At 39.9% G+C, this 18652-nt stretch overlaps 1 protein-coding gene and 1 non-coding gene across 2 annotated transcripts in view; both read left to right on the forward strand.

Annotated features, from left to right (window-relative positions):
• KAT2B (lysine acetyltransferase 2B) overlaps positions 1-18652 on the forward strand; it is a 103291-nt gene that overhangs the window by 75192 nt on the left and 9447 nt on the right. The window contains exons 10-13 of the mRNA XM_043595506.1: positions 1237-1445; positions 2604-2730; positions 10811-10921; positions 14131-14274. Of these exons, the coding sequence (XP_043451441.1) occupies positions 1237-1445; positions 2604-2730; positions 10811-10921; positions 14131-14274 (591 nt within the window). The remainder of the gene's footprint in view (positions 1-1236; positions 1446-2603; positions 2731-10810; positions 10922-14130; positions 14275-18652) is intronic.
• Positions 2316-2422, forward strand: LOC122492448. The gene has a single exon (XR_006299635.1). It is a non-coding gene; the product is annotated as a U6 spliceosomal RNA (small nuclear RNA).

Genomic DNA, 18652 nt, shown 5'->3' on the forward strand with positions numbered 1-18652 from the left:
AGGGCAGTTTAAGACATTTGTGACAGCTTCCAGGAAATGAAGAGATGTGTTGGAGATTATCTTATAAAATATCTTGTAAAATTTTTTTAGCGTGGCTCTGCTCCATCAATTTTTAATTTGTCATGTTTCCTTAGATATTTGTTTGATAGTATTGAGGATAATTCAGAGAACAGGAATGTTTTAAGAGAAAGATCTCATTGTAAGATTATTCTTCTCATTTCTTGTTAGATATATCCAGTCCTGGGAATCTAAGACTGTAGTACCTTTTCTGTACTTGTCTTTCAAGGAGTTAGTACCTTCGCAGATTAGTTCAGCTCGGTTTTTCAGCTGTGACGTGTGGATGTGATCACACATTTCCAGATGTGTTGGGTGGATTTGATAGTGAACTGGAGTTGGCTCGTATAGGCGTGCACAAGGCAGTTGTTAAATTTTCAGGAATTTTGTGAGCTGGTTGTTAAACGCAATGTTAGCTTGAAGTTGACCACAGTGGAACCTGGTCACCTGGGCAGCCAGCTGTAGACCAACGGGATGAGCAAGTGCTACCGTTTGGGGCTGTTCTTCCCCGGGAGCTATTTGTTGAACATTTACCTGCACATTAATCCCTGGGTGGATTAAATAGGATGGGGAGCATGAAGTGCCAGCACGGGATTGTGCCACCAGCTGTGGTGGAGAGTGGGTCAACAGATGACCCTCTGGAAAGAAAACTATCTTCCAAAAAGAGGTGCTGACACTGTAAACGTGACTGCCACTGTCGGGACTGCAGTGAGAATTTGGGGGGGGGGTCTGTCATCCTGAGGGTTCTACAAAGTTCAGCCAGATGGGATTTCTCGAGACCAAAGAGTAGCACACAGGCCAAATCTGGTCTGCTCTCCCTCTGCTTTTAAATACTGTTTTATTGGAACACTATTACGCCCATTCACGTGTGTATGCCTGTGTGGCAACAGTGTTGACTAGTTGTCACCGAGACCTTCTAGTTATGAACTGGCCCTTTGCAGGAAGGTTTGATGACTCCTAATCTACAATAAGTATGCATGTACACATATAATACTGTAATCTCTCAAAATGTTTTGTCTCCCTTTTCTGTTTTGTTTTCGTAACTGGTATATGTTGTTTGGGTCCCTGAAAATCCACAAATGAGCATCTTATTAGAACAAGTAAGAGAAACATTGAGAGATCCCATCTCCATTGTCTTAAGAGAAGAGCTCTGCCTGATTTCTCTTGTCTCCCACATTGCAGACCAATTTACTGTCAGCACATTCAGCCAGGGATGAGGCAGCGAGGCTGGAGGAGCGCAGGGGTGTGATTGAATTTCACGTGGTCGGCAATTCCCTGAACCAGAAACCCAACAAGAAGATTCTGATGTGGCTAGTCGGTCTCCAGAATGTGTTCTCCCACCAGCTGCCCCGGATGCCCAAAGAGTATATCACACGGCTTGTCTTCGACCCGTAAGTGGTGCTCGACTGGCTGGCTCTTCTTTCTTTCTTATTTCCTTTTTAAATGAAGGAGGAACCACTCAGATACTAGAAGTCAGCCAGGGTCACTGAATCCTGCTGCCTCTTGTCATGCCAGGGAATACAGAGCTCCATCAAGCTAAGTGCCATGCTTAAAAGCAGTAAGATTAATCAACAATTCATACATTTTTTTGTTAATAATAACGAAGGTTTCTACTTTGAGTGGCTGGTGACTATCCTGTGCTTCATTCATTACAGTAGTGAAGTATTAACACCAAGAAGGGTCCCAACTTTTCATAGCCAAAAACATGCTTGATTTTGGTATCTTAACAGGTACCACTATTGCTGGGTCTTAACTATGGGAAGATTCCTGGGCTATCAGACAGGTACATTTGAAAATCCGTTGCTTTTAGTAAAACCCCAACAACAGAAAACCTAAAGGTCTCTAATTGAATGTATTTTAATGCATATAGACCCACAGCCTATGTGGACTGTGATCCCTGCATGTGACCATTCATTGTGACATTTTGGAAGTTCTGAAGAGATGCTACAGTGCAGGTTTTGACGAACTGTACATGTGGATTTGTATTCTCTTCCATCATGTTTCTGTAATATTTTTGAGTAAGAGTAAAGTCTTCAGAAACATATGCCACATTTGTCCACGACTGTGCCTTCCCTCTGAACCCTCAATTTGGGACCCTTGGCATTGAGTGTAGCACCATTCCAGTACCGGTGAGCACCTCCACACATACTTTGTCCTTTATTTGTAAACCTCAGGCCCTTTGTAGGTGGCTAACATTTTTTTTGGATGAATGAAGTCTTGTGCAGGCAAGCTTACTCTAGAGTCCACATTGAGAATGTTCTGTGCTGGCTTCAGCAGCTCATACACTAAAATTGGAACGATACAGAGAAGATTAGCATGGCCCCTGAGCTAGGATGACGTGCAGGTTCTTGAAACATTCTGTATTAAATAAAAATGAAAATAAAAATAAAAGAATGTTCTGCCAAGATAGTGGTTAGATAAAGGAAGCAGCCATAGACACTCCAGAAAACCACTCCCCTCCTGTCCTGGTTGGTTCATAAGGCACACCCCAAAAAGTATTTTTATATAACCAAAATAGGTAAAACTTTGCCATAATCTTACTCTTTCAGGAAACACAAAACCCTTGCCCTAATTAAAGATGGCCGTGTCATCGGTGGTATCTGTTTCCGTATGTTCCCATCCCAAGGATTCACAGAGATTGTTTTCTGTGCTGTAACTTCAAATGAGCAAGTCAAGGTAAGGGTAACCCAAGGTGTTAGAAGAAAAACCGAATGCAGTGCTTCTCCCTAAAGTTGTGGAGCTTGGCAAGGTCTGTCTCTGTATCATGTCTGCAGAATGTCTAAAGTGGAGTTCAGGACTTTCCGAGAAGAGTTTTCTGGCTGCAGGTGTCTGTGTATGTGTGTGACAAGAGTAGATGGTTCCATATCCCAATAGGTCAGCTTCTCCCAATGGTTTGGACCTGGGGCAAGGAACAAGGACCCCACACAGCCCCAAATGCAACTGAAGTACGGTCTATGGCAAGTGAAGGGAGGTTTGAAAAGAAATCTCACTGTTCATTGTTAATTTCCACACGCACAGGCACACACACACACACACACACACAGTTGGTAATGCTGAACCACCAGAAAGGATGTGGCGTGGGCTACATGATTTAGGTGGCTTACACTTAAGGAAGATGTCTTATGGCTTTGTCTCTAAAACCAGTCAAGGGCTAAAGAAATTCTAGAAGGGAAGTCATGAAAAATTTGAAGAAATTTAGGTCTGTGTTTTAGAAGTATTCATGCTGGGTTTGGAATGTGGGGTGTGTGTGCGCATGTGCGTGTGCATGCCTACCTGTGTGTGTCTGTGTGTGTGGCTCATTTACCTTCCCACTTGGCCTTGGCATTGGTTCTTTCCTCCCCCGGAGCGAGGCTGTTACCTTGAAACTGCATTTGGTGTTGCAGTCTGACTGGAATAAACTGTAGACTCTGTTGTCAGAAAGACCTCAGATCTAGTGTATGTCTTGTTCTATTCTGCTGCTGCTTTTCGGAATATGGAACCAGGAAATGTGTTTTTATTATTCATTTGGTATTTTGGGAACCCTAAAAACTATCATGCAAAACTAGGGCAAATAGTGGGAAGACAATTAACTCAGGATTAGATAGCTGCTGAGAAAAATGACTGGAATGTCTGAGGCAACGTTGTCCAGTGAAATATGATGCAGTGTGCAAATGTGAGCCACGCATGTAATTTTAAGTTTTCGAGTAGCTACATTGAAAGAAAAGGAAACAGGCAAAATTAATTTTCTTTTCTTAATTAAATTTTCGTTTTTTTAAGTTTTTATTTAGAGAGAGAGAGCACGAGTGCCCGTGGGAGAGGAACAGAGAGAGAGGGAGAGAGAATCCCAAGCAGGCTCCCCGCTGTCAGCAGAGAGCCCAACACAGGACTCCCTCTCACAAACTGTGAGATCATGACCTGAGCCGAAATCAAGACGTGGATGTTCGGGCGCCTGGGTGGCTCAGTTGGTTAAGCATCCGACTTCGGCTCAGGCCATGATCTCACGGTCTGGGGTTCAAGCCCCGCGTTGGGCTCTGTGCTGCCAGCTCAGAACCTGGAGCCTGTTTCGGATTCTGTCTCCCTCTCTCTCTGACCCTCCCCTGTTCATGCTCTGTCTCTCTCTGTCTCAAAAATAAATAAACATTAAAAAAAAAATTAAAAAAAAAAGAGGTGGATGTTCAACGGACAGAGTCATCCAGGCACCCTGGCAAAATTTCTTTTCTTTTCTTTTCTTTTCTTTTCTTTTCTTTTCTTTTCTTTTCTTTTCTTTTCTTTTCTTTTCTTTTCTTTTCTTTTCTTTTCTTTTCTTTTCTTTTCATTTCTCTCCTTTCCTTTCCTTTCCTTTTCCCTTTCCTTTTCTCTTTTTTCTTTTCTCTTTTCTTTTCTTTTCTATTTCATTATTTTTAAATGTTTATTTATTCTGAGAGAGATAGAGATAGAGATCACACAAGCATGGGAGGAGCAGAGAGAGAGAGGAGAGAGAGAATTCCAAGCTCACAGAGCAGAGCCTGAACGGCAAATTTAATTTTAACAACGTATTTTACCCACTACCCAAAGAGGTGTCACTGTACTCAATGTCACAGAGAATCACTAATGAGACATTTTATATTCTTTGTTTTGTACTAACTCTCTGGAACCTAGGATGTGTTTTACACTTAGAACACGTCCCCATTTGGACTAGCTACATTTCAGGTGCTCCCTGGGCACATGTGGCCAGTGCTCCCATATCGGGCAGTGCAGGTCTAGGGACACTGTTGCTTGCTCTAGCTGCAAAGAAGCAATGCCATGTACAAAAAACAGCAGTAATTCACTGGTAGGAATCATTCTCTGATTGAGGGCTACAGCCAGTGCTGTGGGTACTTTGGTTTTCATCAACGGCTTTACTCTGGTCACAGAGCCCATGATAGCTGCTGATTTCTTCTCACGAAGCACAAGTGGGGCTTTTTGTCTTTGACTCATAGTACTGAGCAGCAAAGGATAAACAAAATTCATCAGTCATACATCTGTCATTCTGACTGGGGAAGGTGAGAGCCCAAATTGGCTCAAAACTGACGTCTCGCACTTTTTCCAAGGAATTCTGACAGCGTGTCTTTAGATGGTGCTGTTGCTGTGCGTATCATTTTTTAGTTTCTGCTCGCCAAAGTGGGAAACAATTTCAAGTATGCAGAGTTTAGAAACGTACTTAAAAGCAAAATTTGTTTGGCTTTTCATAGGGAGAGGGAACTGGCAAACGTCCTTAGTTTATGATTTCAGAAAAAGATTGCAAAGTTTTTGTTTGCAGAGAAAACTTACACCAAGCACCTTGTTTGGAGAGGTTGATTGAGGGTGACGTGGACGCTTTTAGGGCCACCAGAGGAAAACTAAAGGTATTTAATATGAATTGGATACTCTGTCTTATTACTTCCCAGAAGGGCAGTTTATTTTTTTCCCAAACCATGTAATTTTCTAAAGATTTGCAGGCAGGTGGCCAAATATTACAAACCCAGTAGGAGGAACTAGAAAAGCCACTTTTTGTAAATGACTTGAAACTGTAGTTCTAGAAAATGAAGATTAGTCTTGATAAATGGGGAAGTTTGATAAAAGCAAGTGTTGGTGGCACCTATGTGGAAAAAAACCTCAAGTTCATAAGTGGAGGTTTTAGATTTCTATTTAATATGTTAAAAATCTTGGCTAAATGATACTTTCAAATTTGCCTCCTCTCGTTTTAGAGAATCCAGCTTGCATATAAATTCCTGAGAATGAGGAAATAAGATTTGTATGTGACTTTATCTCACTCAGAGCACACGCAAGATAACATTTGAGATTTTACTTGAAGCTCGTCACCTGGTTTTAGAATTATCTTGTCATCTCAAAACTATTTGGATTTGTTATCATGCACACTTAAAGTTATGGAGCTAATATTTATATATCTTAATATTTAAATAAACACTGAGGTTGCTAGATGGATTTAGAAAAGAAAACCTTTGGTGCAACTGGGTGGCTCAGTTGGCTGGGCGTCCGACTTTGGCTCAGGTCATGATCTCACGTTTGTGAGTTTGAGCCCCACATCAGGCTTGTGCTGACAGCTCAGAGCCTGGAGCCTGCTTCGGATTCTGTCTCTCCCTCTCTCTCTCTGCGCCTCCCCTGCTCATGAGCTCTGTGTCTTCTTGTCTCTCAATAATAAACATTAAAAAATAAAAAAAATAAAAAAAGAAAGAAAAAATAAGGTATCAGAAACTCAAATTAAAAAAAAATAAGTAAATAAAACCTTTGGTGATAGTTAACAATAAAGGTGGACCAATAAAGGGTGAAAATCTAAACATTTGTATATAGTGGTTTAATATTGCTAATTGCCTGCCAAGGAAACATTTAAGCTAATCAAGGAAATGTTTTACCTCTACTGCCAGTCACAGTACTAGACAGGATTTAAGTTAAAAGATAAAACCCTTACTCTTAAGCGATTGGAATCTGGAAAATTTATTTGGCAAGGTGACAAATAAGTGGCCAGTGATGAACAATATCTTATGTGGGTTTTGAGAAGCTATTTACAAAAGAACCATTACTGTTCTTCTTGAGAAAAATTATTGGATTGTGGGCAAAGCTTAGAAAGTTTATGGCCTATTAACCCCTTGTAACAAAAGCCTCGCTTTCTTCCATCAACTTTATCTATGTTAAAGTGAGTTTTGTCAGAAGATGCATTTCTTATGAATTCCTAAATATTGCTATTTCTGTGCCCATGCAGTTCCCTCCAACTAGCCAACCTTTTCTTTTTTCTAGTTTTAATTTTTCTTTAAACATAATTTTTAATTACATAGATCATACATAAATACACTTTTAGGTAAAGCAAAAATCCCACTCCCCCTTCTCCCTGCCATCCCGCTATTCTCAACTTCGTGTACAACCTTCCAGATGCTTCTTTACTGATTTATGTGCAGGAAAATGTACCTGTTTATAAGAGTGGCTATGTGTTTTGTTGCTGTTGACATAAACACTTTTCATAATGTCTTAGAGCTCTTTCAACTTTAGTGCATATATATGCTTATTTAAACTTATAGTTAGATCAATTAAAATTAACTAAAATTTAAAATTCAGTTCCTCAGTCACACAAGTACTCAATAGCCACATGTGACTGACGGCTACTATATTGGATAGCATAGATAAAGAACATTTTCATCATTGCAGAAATTTCTATTAGTGCTGATATAAAGCTATTTTCTTTCTATAGTATTTAATAATGTGGAAGCAACATAATTTATATAATATTCTCTATTGAAGACATTTATGTTTGGCGCACCTGAGTGGCTCAGTCTGTTAAGCATCCGACTTCGGCTCAGGTCATGATCTTACAGTTTGTGAGTTTGAGCCCCACGTCGGGCTCTGTGCTGACAGCTCAAAGCTTGGAGCCTGCTTCAGATTCTGTGTTTCTCTCTCTGTCCCTCCCCCACTCTCTCAAAATAAACAAACATTAAAAAATTTTTAAAAAGAAGACAGTTATGTTTATTTACAGATGTTTTCTTTCACAAACAATGCTCTTTTTGGAAATGTTTTTCTGAACGCTGAGAAGTGGAATTACACAGAATTGAATATGGCCTGTCTTAAGTAAAAAAAAAAAAAAAAAGAAATTTCTAGATTGCCCTTCTCAATGGGCTTACCAATTTACATTTTTACCAGTGTAAATGGTTTTGCAGAGTACCATTTCCCCTGTCTTTACTGACACTGGATACCATCAACCTTAGAGGTGGTGACATACTGTTGAGTGACAGTATGTTGCATTTCCCGATGGAGTGCTCTAATTACTATTGAAGTTGAACGTCGGAATTTATTTTTTTTGGTGATACCTATGACTTGTTCCTGTGCTTTGACCATTTTTCTTTTTCTTTTTAAAGTTTATTTATTTTGAGACAGAATGAGAGCAGGGGAAGGTCAGAGAGAGAGGGAGGTAGAGAGGATCCCAAGCAGGCTCCACATTGTCAGTGCAGAGCCTGATGTGGGCGTCGAGCTCACAAACCACCAAATCATGACCTGAGCCAAAACCAAGAGTTGGATGCTTAACCGACTGAGCCACCCAGGCCACCCCTGTCTTTCTTTTTTTTGTACTGATCCCATAGAAGATGTTAAATCTTTGTAATATATCTTACAACTGTGCTGTCAGTTGTCATTTGTGTTTTGTTTATGGTATCTTCAATTGCTTATAATATCTTTAAGGAGTTTTAAAATTTGAAGTAATCTACTTAATCTCTTCTTTCCTTTGTACTTTTGCATTTTACATTTTTTTTAGGAAGCCTTTTTGTACCCCTATGTTATAAACCCACTTTCCAATATTTCTTTATAATACTTTTATATAAGTTTGTTTTTCTTTACATTTACATTTCCAATCCATCCTCTTACCTTGCTTTCCATTTGACAAACTCTATTAAGGCCTAGCTTAAACATAAGGAAAAGTACCTTCCTCCTTCCCCCTTTTAAATACCATACAGCCTTTTTCTTTATTATAGGTACAAATACATGATTCTATACCAATGCTACACAATAGAAATATACTTTGAGCCTCAAATGCAAGCCACATGCATAATTAAAAACATTTTTTTTTACATTTATTTATTTTTGAGAGACAGAGACAGCGTGAGCAGTGGAGGGGCAGAGAGAGAGAGAGAGAGAGAGAGAGACAGAATCAGAAGCAAGCTCCAGGCTCCGAGCTGTCAGCACAGGGCCTGATGTGGGGCTCGAACCCATGAACCATGAGATTATGACCTGAGCTGAAGTCAGACACTCAACTGACTGAACCACCCAGGTGCCCCACCACATACATAATTTTAAATTTTTGCGTAGCCATATTTAAAAGAGTAAAAAGAAACAGGTGCAATTCATTTTGTATTTTTTATTTAACCTAACATGTCCAAAATACTGTCATTTCAACATGTAATAAGGGTAAGCTGTTATTGAGCTTTTTTTCCCTGATGTGTATTTTACACACTCTAGTACATCTCAGTTTCAGCTAGTCACATTTCAGTTGCTCAAAAGCCACATGTGGCTATGAGCTACCATATTGAACAGCACAGCTCTATAGTGTTATTTTGTATTTATGGGTTTATCTTCCCCATTTTACCATCTTCTCCTCAAGGAAAGAGACATTTCATTCCTCTTTTTATCGAAGTTTTATTGAAATCACAATATTTCAGTATTGGGGTATGTTTGTGGAAAGCTAAGATGTCCTTTGGGTAACATCAATGGAAGAATAATTTCTGGAAAAATCAGGTGGTAATACTATTATCCTATTCACTGGGCAGACCATCCCCTAATTATTATGCTTGGTCCGGGGATCTCTGCTTTAGAAGAGCATGGATATACAGGAGAAAGCCCTAAAGACAATGATTAGATTAATAAGGGGTCTTCCAGGCATGCCTTTTAAGGAAGGACTAAAACCTCAATGGTATTTCACATGGGGTTTGGGAGGTAGGGATGGGCATGAGAGAGTATAGTCTTGAAGGGCTTGAAGAGTTATTACGAGCAAGAATGATCCTTTGTTACTCTAAGAGTAGAACTAAGGTCAATGAGTAGAAATAAGAAAGGGTCAGATCTCGGGTGAACTTTAGGAAGAACTTCCCAACCATAACAATATCTGAAAATGAACTGGCCTATGTAAGGACCAAGTGATCCCCCTATCCTGGCGGGGCTCTAACAGCTCGCCTTTTCGGGATAGATGGCAGAAGCCTTCTAGTGTCACATGGGATAGAGAATTAGATCAAATGACTCCAAAGATCCTTCTCCCCCTGTGCAACTACATTTCCATGAGTAAGCACATTTGAGTTCTTCAGAAAAGTGTGTCACCAAATTCTAAAATATTTATGTGAGGGTATTTGTGTCTGGATGCTTGGATTTACTTTCCCCTCTTTTAATGAAGTTCTAAAACAGTCACTTTAAATGTATAGATTTTGTCTAAGCTTTGTATATGACTGAAAAACCTGATACTTGCATTTTTTTTTTCGTATTTCAATCATTAATTTATTCAGCATTGTTCACTGTCTTTAGTTTACTTCTTATGTCTTCTGACTCTCTCAGAGATCCTGGGTTTCTTAGACCTCGCTTGGAAAGGCCTGATAAGACAAAGATGAAAACCCTGTCTGTGTGATATGATTACATTTCTTTGGAAGGGTTGCTGATTTGTATACATACAGGAAACGCTTGGGTTAGTATTCTAGTAAAGATTAGCACTTTTTTTTTTAATGTTTATTTTTGAGAAAGAGAGAGAGGGCATGAGCAGGAGAGGAGCAGACAGAGGGAGACGGAATCTGAAGGGGCCTTCCGACCTGACAGCAGAGAGCCCGACACAGGGCTCGAACTCACAAACCATGAGCTCGTGACCTGAGCTGAAGTTGGATGCTTAACCAACTGAACCACCCAGGCGCCCCTAGCAGTTTTCATTTACCTTGCTCTTTGTATCTCAGGTTCTCAAATACTTTAAAGATAAGCAGAAATCAGAATATTTAGTCCCCAAACTGCTTTATTAATATTCAGCCATCACTCTTTAGGTTTGAACTAGCCGCTTGTAGCTTTGGTGTGTTTTTTTCAAAGAGCCAGAAGCTTGTATTTTTAAATGTTGATTATATCTCAGTTCAAGGATTTTGAATTTTTGGGTTTTGTAGGTCGTCTTCAAAGTTGAAAAATGTGAGAACGGATGTTAGTCTATGTTGTTAACATGTATCAAAGTACCAACTCCTAAATTTGCCAACATTTCCCAGTGAATTTGTAGGAATGTCCTTTCTCCAGAACCTAATATGTTTGTGTACTAACTTTCACATAGGGCTATGGAACACACCTGATGAATCACTTGAAAGAATATCATATAAAGCATGACATCCTGAACTTTCTCACATATGCAGATGAATATGCAATTGGTTATTTCAAGAAACAGGTAGGTTGTTCACGTGTAACTTTGTTCTGTTGTTTCTTTTCTTAGTATATTCTCAGGTAGCCTTCATCCAAATAAGTTTTTCCTCTATCATTTTCTACTTACAAGAAGGACATGCATTTTTTAATCCTTAAGTCAGTAGTAAGCTTCAGACTGTATTAGAGGGTATAACCAGCCCATAGTAAGTACTAAATAAATATTTGTTGGGTGAATGAATGAATGTCATCTATAAATGAAGTATTCTATTGCATCCTGGAATTCTAATATATGGTATCCCCGGGCTAAGGAGAAATTTCCAGCCTAAGGACTGGGTAAATAGAGTTCTCCATCTATCAAATAGTTTCAGTCTCTGGGAAGCTGCCATTTATGACAGCAGAAAGAAAATTCTGAAGTCTATGAAGGGCTTCAGACAATCGTTCTTCAGCAGCGCACATAAGGCTAGGAATGTGACTGCCACCTTGGTCCTTTCTTACCAGAAGTTTTCACCTCAGCTTTTTTTTTTCGGGTTAAAGATACTATTTGTTTGTTTATTATTTTATTTTTTATTTATTTTGGGGGGGGGGTTAAAGGTAGTATTTAAAGAATTATATCTAAATTTAGAAAAATGATGCATACTTGACTTATAAGATGCTCAGATCTTAAACCAACATTTTGATAAGCTTTGACAATTGTATATACCTGTGTAGTCATGACTGCAAACAAATAAGAATAGTGGTTCAACCCTGTCAGCTCAACTTTTTAAGGATTATTCTTTGGCTGCATATTTTTTTTTTTTAATAGTGCTTTATAATTCCTAAACACTTTCCTAACTACAAAAGTGATAACACAGTTATTGTAGAAATCTTGGAAGACCTAGTAAAGCAGAATGAAGAAAACCCACTTGCAATTTTACCGTCCCAAAGAGATTGACTGTTAATGTTTTGATATATACCTTTCTAGTAATTGTTCTCTGTGTGTGTGTGTTCATGTGTGTGTATATATATAAATAAAAACTTGGCTCGTAGTATATGTGATTTAATTACTTGCCTTTTTCACTTACTATATTCTGATCATTTGTTATGTAATTTTTGATGGCTCTCTGAAATTTTATGGTGTAAGTAGAAAATCATTAAACCATTACCACGTTTTTAGGACATTTAAGTATTTCTTGCACACAGGTGTACATTTATAAGTGTGTGTGTGTGTGTGTGTGTGTGTGTGTGTGTGTGTATGCGTGTTGCCCTCATCTATGTTAAGTTTGCTTAGAATAAGGGTCTAGAAGTAGAGTTGTTTCCAGACATATTCAAGGTTTTTGTTATGCATTGACAGGGACTGTAACAACTGTTCTTGTCAGCAGTATGTAAGGGGTTCAGGAATATATTTTTACTCCTTTCCTAGATAAATTGTGTGTGTTTGCATTTATTTGATCTTTGTGAAGTTTGACATGTTTTTTTCTTGTTCGTTGATCCTTTGTATTTCTTCTTCTGTTTTTGAATTGCCAATTCATTGTCTTTTTGCCTCTTTTTCTACTAAAATCTTTATTTTCACAGTGACTTATGAAAAGTCTTGTATCTAAGGATATTAACCTTTTATTTTGTGATTTTTCTACCTTTCATCAGCTGTCTCAACATTGTTTATGGCTTTTTCATGTACAGAACTGTATTTCATGAATACATAAAATCTATTAACTTCTTTTTTTATGTAAGTCTTGTGTGACTAGAGAGCTTATTTTCCTCTGATGTCAGATAGTTCATCTCCTATTTATTTTCTTCTCATTCTTTAGGATCTGTTTGTGACTTTTTATTTTTTTATTTAAAAATTTTTTTTTCAACGTTTTTTATTTATTTTTGGGACAGAGAGAGACAGAGCATGAACAGGGGAGGGGCAGAGAGAGAGGGAGACACAGAATCGGAAACAGGCTCCAGGCTCTGAGCCATCAGCCCAGAGCCCGACGCGGGGCTCGGACCCACGGACCGTGAGATCGTGACCTGGCTGAAGTCGGACGCTCAACCGACTGCGCCACCCAGGCGCCCCTGTTTGTGACTTTTTAAATACAACTCACTTGGGAGAACTTGGTGGGATTGTTGTACTGAGGGCTTAAACATCATCCTTAGGCTGTAAATACATTGCAAAGCTTGAAATATCAGTCATGTTTTTTAAATGACTTGTCTGTAGTCCTCTTTGAGGATTATGGCAATGATTGCTTGGAAAATAAGTTTTTGCTGAAAGGGAAGCAGGAAACTGCTGGTGATAGTTCTGAATTTCAAGTAATTTACTGCAAAGAAGTGAAATAGGCACTGTAAGGAGAGTTATGTTTATAATATATATTTAGAATATATATCCTGAAATACTAGGTTACTGCAGGTTCAAGTATGTAAAAGAATAAATTTTAAATAAATGTCACTGAAACAGCTACACATTATGATGGTCTAGAAGTTTTTGCCTATACAGTAGGGGTTTCATTTCCTCAACATCAAAGTTCTAATTCTTATATATATAGGGGCTCCTGGGTGGCTCAGTCAGTTAAGTGTCTGGCTCAGGTCATGATCTCATGGTTTGTGAGTTTGAGCCCTGCATTGGGCTCCGCACCGACAACAAGGAGCCTGCTTGGGATATTCTCTCTCTCTCTCTCTCTCTCCCTCCCTCCCTCCCTCCCTCCCTCCCTCCCTCCCTCCCTCTCCCTTTGCCCCTCCTCCACTCATGCATACTTGAGCATGCTCTCTCTCTCTAAGTAAACTTAAACGAATTTGTATATATATTTAAAGATTTTATTTTTAAGTAATCTCTATACCCAACGTGCAGTTTGAACCCACTACCCCAAGATGTAGAGTCACATGCTGTACTGACTGAGCCAGCCAGGTGCCCCTAATTAATATACTTTTGGATAAGATTTTCTTTCAGAATTTAGATCGGTGTTTGATTTGTTGAGAATCCTGCGGTTCCCTCCCCATGTTGGGAGAAATTATGCATTTAAAGCTTATTTTAATTTCTGTGAAAACTGTTTTGTATAATTCGTGTTTTACGAGGATTATGGGTTTATGTCATCTTGCTTCCTGCTTGCACAGTTTGATTTGTGATGTTTTTGAACTTCGTGGAGGGGTTTCTCGCTAATCCTTCCCCGAATAATGTGATGAGAACTTGAAAGAAGCGTATCTTGAGGCCTACCACGTGGTTTGCCCTCAGTAAGTACCTGATGCACAACACCCATATGAATGAATTTAATCTCATTGCAGGGTTTCTCCAAAGAAATTAAAATACCTAAAACCAAATATGTTGGCTACATCAAGGATTATGAAGGGGCCACTTTAATGGGATGTGAGCTAAATCCACGGATCCCATACACAGAATTTTCTGTCATCATTAAGAAGCAGAAGGAGGTAAGCATGTGACTCAAATTCCTTCCATACAGGTTGGTCTTCGTTGGGTGAGTTGCGTACCAGTGGGTGCCAGGTGCATGGCTCTCGCACGTAACGTAGCCTTAGTTTACAGTGGTTTGTATAGATTTCTTCTTTGATCGTATCCTTGATCTGTCTCCTCTCTAAGCACCATTCCGAAAAGAGTCAACACTTGTTAAATTGGTGTAAAATACAAAACTTATAAATATGATGACGTATCTTACTTTCACCTTCAAAGCCTTTTACCTTCCGGCCTCTTGCATCCTTCCCATACTTACCTCTTTGGTTTCCTAAACTCTTCTCTAAAGGTCATTACTGATGCTTTAAGCCTCTATCTTGGTGTCTTTCTCCATTACCCACCTCACTCTCCCCAACGCACATACAAATCGGATTACTTGGGCCTGTTCAGTTTCTCCTTTGAACTTCTCTAGCATATGTTTGATCCGGTCATTTGAATTTTTGTTATTCATTATCTTACTTAGGGTTTATCTTCGTATGTATCCATCTCTTCTTTTAACGTTGCAACTTCTGAAGGCTTATACTTGTAGGAATTCAGTGATTTGTTACCTGATTATGGGGCGAAGTCTTTTATGCACAGGAACTAAAAGAGAAACGGTAAGGGGAAAGGTTGATAGATTTGACTGCATAGTAATTTTACATTTATCCAAGATAGAAAAGAAAATACCATAAAAAGAGCAGAATTGGGGAGTGTGCAGAGGCCGTTTATGAAATGAATGCATTTTGTGTGAAGCCACCTCCTTGCTCCCGTAGTTCGTTGGCATTCAAGAACGGGCTTTGCGGCTGTGTCTTTGCACATCAATTCCACTTCATACCTCTGTTCTTCATTCTAGTGCACTTTTCTCCTAGCAGGTAACCAAAAAAACACGTCTGTCTTCAACCCATCTTTGTTTTCTGGTTTCTACTCATGTTCCTAGCCCTAGTTCTTAGTTGTTTGTCAGACATGACCAACATGACAGATGTAAAACTCCTTACATAGAGTTTGGTGCATAGTAGGAGCTCAATAAATATTTTCCTTTTACTTGAAGTGGGTCAGACTTGTTCTTATGAATGTGAGCATGACTGTGAGTAAAAGCTCCCCCCCCCTTTGTTTTAAGTTAGAAAATAACAACCTTTGTTGTTTCTTGCTAAGAGATGTCAGCCTTAGAATTACAAATAGGGTACTTGGAGAGTTAATAAAAGCACAGAAGCCCCCCCACCTCCCCCCTCTGTCTCTCTCTGAAGAGCTAGCTTTCTTCATTGTTCTCTTTGGAGTTTAATGAGCAGGTCTGTATTCAGCGGCTTAGTGTTCAGCATGGGGGGCCTGCCGGCCAACTAGAGCCATCACCGGGCAGTCAGCTGCCCTTCCCTCATTCCTCCTCTGAGCAGGACTCCTGTGTCTCTGGGTGGAAGCTGAGAGCAGGATTCCCCTGCAGATTCACCTAGTCTGGATCTTTTGGCTCTTACTACATAGAGGGGAAAGGCACACACAAGGAGCTAGCAAAAGCAGGCACTTATTTAGACGACAGTGCTCCCTCTCCCTTCCTCTTTCTCCCCTCCTCTTGGATCTCCTCTCCCTCTCTCCTCACCTTCCCTGTTTCCCTCCAGCCTTCTCTAACACGTGCCTCAGAGTGGCTCATGCTGGCTTGGAGGTGTTAACCTAGTTCCTTTCAAAGAGACGTGAACTCACCGTAATAAAATACTTGGATTCATGTAGTATCTTCTTCCACAGAATTCAAGTGAGTGTCACAAGTCTCTTTATTCTGACTTTTGAAGACCTCCTTGTGGAAGGCAAGGACTAGTGGTGGTAGCAAACAAAGTTGTAAGTGTGTAGAGGGTTTTCCTGGCCCCTAGAAGCATGCAAGAGCAGAATATACTGTGGTTGTGGCTGGTGGAGATAGAGAAGTTTGCAGCTGGACAGGGGAGCAGAGTGGGAGTGGAGGACTACTTTGTGAGCGTTGGCTCCAGGAGGAAAGTGCGATCTGTAAGGGTCTAGCATCATTGGAGGTGTCTTCATGTGAGATATATTTTGAGCTGTTTTGAGCCTGCTAAATCCCATCAGCATGGGCAAAGATTCAGAGTCCAGCATAAATAGATTCAGCTAGGACCATAGCTGTGCCAGTGATAAAAGGCACTATTTGAGAAAGTGTGACTAGACCCTGAGCAGACAGAGGTGAGTGTATGAGTGCTTGTGCGTGTTGGGGCGAAGGGCCTGAGAGGTGGGGATACTTCTCAAATCTTCATCCAAGTGTGAAACAATGAGGGGGGCTGGGTTTGGAGGATGCAAAGTAAGGGTGAGGCCAACTAGCGTGATCTCTTTGTAAGAAGACGTGCTAAGACTTCTTGGCATATCACAGATGGGGGAGTCCCCTAAATCTTTGGTTTGGGGAGACTAAAATGGACAGTGGTGGACCGGGAGAAGGATTTGAGGAGAGAAGGATGATGACAGGTGGAGAAGTGGAGACATTTTCGAGGGAAGTGAAGATAAAAGACTGGAACAGAAGTGAAATGTCTCCTTTTTCCAAAGCGATCCTTGGAGGCTCAGAGGGGTTAAGAAACCCTCTACTGCCATTACCAGTCACTCACTAGGACCCCAAACCTTCAAGGTGCTACACAAGGGGTGTGGAACCCACTGGGGTGGGATATCACATCTGAGAGCATTCCTGATAAAGAGAAAAGCTTTTAAAATTTAACTTTGAAGTTATATTTTTTGAAGGTGTTTATTTAAGAGATTGCCATTAGGATTCTCTTTTAAAAAGACTTAAACTGGAGGAGGGAGGCACCTGGGTGCCTAAGTTGGTTGAGTGTCCAACTTCAGCTCAGGTCATGATCTCACGGTTCATGAGTTGGAGCCCCACATTGGTATTGCTGCTGTCAGCGCAGAACCTGCTTTAGATCCTCTGTCTCCCTCCCTGTCTGCCTCTCCCCTGCTCATTCCCGCCTCTCTCTCTCTCACAAAAATAAACATTAAAAAGAAATTCTAAAAAAAGGCTTAGACTGGGGGAGGGGTGCTTGTTGGCTGGCTCAGTTGGAAGAGTATATGACTCTCGATCTTGGGGTTGTGAGTTCAAGCCCCACATTGGGTGTAGAAGATTACCTAAATAAATACAAAAACTTAAAACCCAAAAACTTAGACTTGGGGTGCCTGGCTGGCTCAGTTGGTAGGCCATGTGACTCTTGATCTTGGAGTTGTAAATTTGAGCCCCATGCTGGGTGTAGAGATTACTTAAAAATAAAATTAAAAAAAAAAAAAAGACTTAGATTCATAAATAAACAAGGGGTAGCATCCATCTAGATCTGTCTGTCCAGAATGGGAGCCACTAGCTACATATTGGCTATTGAGCACTTGATATATAGACTGCTGAAATTGAGATGCACTACAGTTTTGAGGACTTGTTATGAATAAAAGAATGTAAAGTATCTCATACATATCTTTATTTTTTTTTAATGATTATATACAGCCGTGATAATATTTTGGATATATTGGGGTAAATAAAAACATACTGTTAAAATCCAATTTTACCTGTTACATTTTACTTTAAAGAGTGTGGCTACTGGAACATTTAAAATTACATGAGTGATGGGGCGCCTGGGTGGCTCAGTCGGTTGGGCATCTGACTTCGGCTCAGGTCATGATCTCAAGGCTCGTGAGTTCGAGCCCCATATCAGGCTCTGTGCTGGCAGCTCAGAGCCTGGAGCCTGCTTCGGAGTCTGTGTCTCCCTCTCTGTCTGCTCCTCTCCCATCCATGCTCTGTCTCTCTCAAAAATAAATAAACATTAAAAAAAAATTACATTAGTGGTTTGCATTATATATATATATTTTTTAATATTTATGTAGAGAGAGAGAAAGCACAAGTTGGGGAGGGGCAGAGTGAGAGGGAGAGAAAATCCCAAGCAGGTTCCATGGTCACGTTCCAGCAGGTTCCAGCCGCAACATGGGGCTTGATCCCATGATGGTGAGATCATGACCCGAGCCTAAATCAAGAGTCAGATGCTTAACTGACTGAGCCTCCCAGGTGCCCCACATTGTATTTCTATTGGACAGCATTGAACTAGATTTGTTAGGAATATACTTTGACTAGTCCTATTCACATTATGGAGTTCTTTGTTTACTTGTTAGGATTAAAATGTATTCATGCTAGAACATTTACCAACGATGTGTTTGAGATCAAGCTGTTAGGAACTGGAATTTTTTGTTTTCCTTTGTAAATTCAATTAATGACTGCTACTGTTTTGTTTTTTCTTTTCCAAAATTCAGTGATGACAGTTTCTGGATGGCTATTTTTAATTTATCTTTTTCTGTTTTTTTTTTTTTTTTTTTTTTAAAATGGAAAACTGTACTGTTTTGGAAATAGTTAACCTA

This window comes from Prionailurus bengalensis, chromosome C2, assembly GCF_016509475.1.
Source record: "Prionailurus bengalensis isolate Pbe53 chromosome C2, Fcat_Pben_1.1_paternal_pri, whole genome shotgun sequence".
NCBI lineage: Eukaryota > Metazoa > Chordata > Mammalia > Carnivora > Felidae > Prionailurus > Prionailurus bengalensis.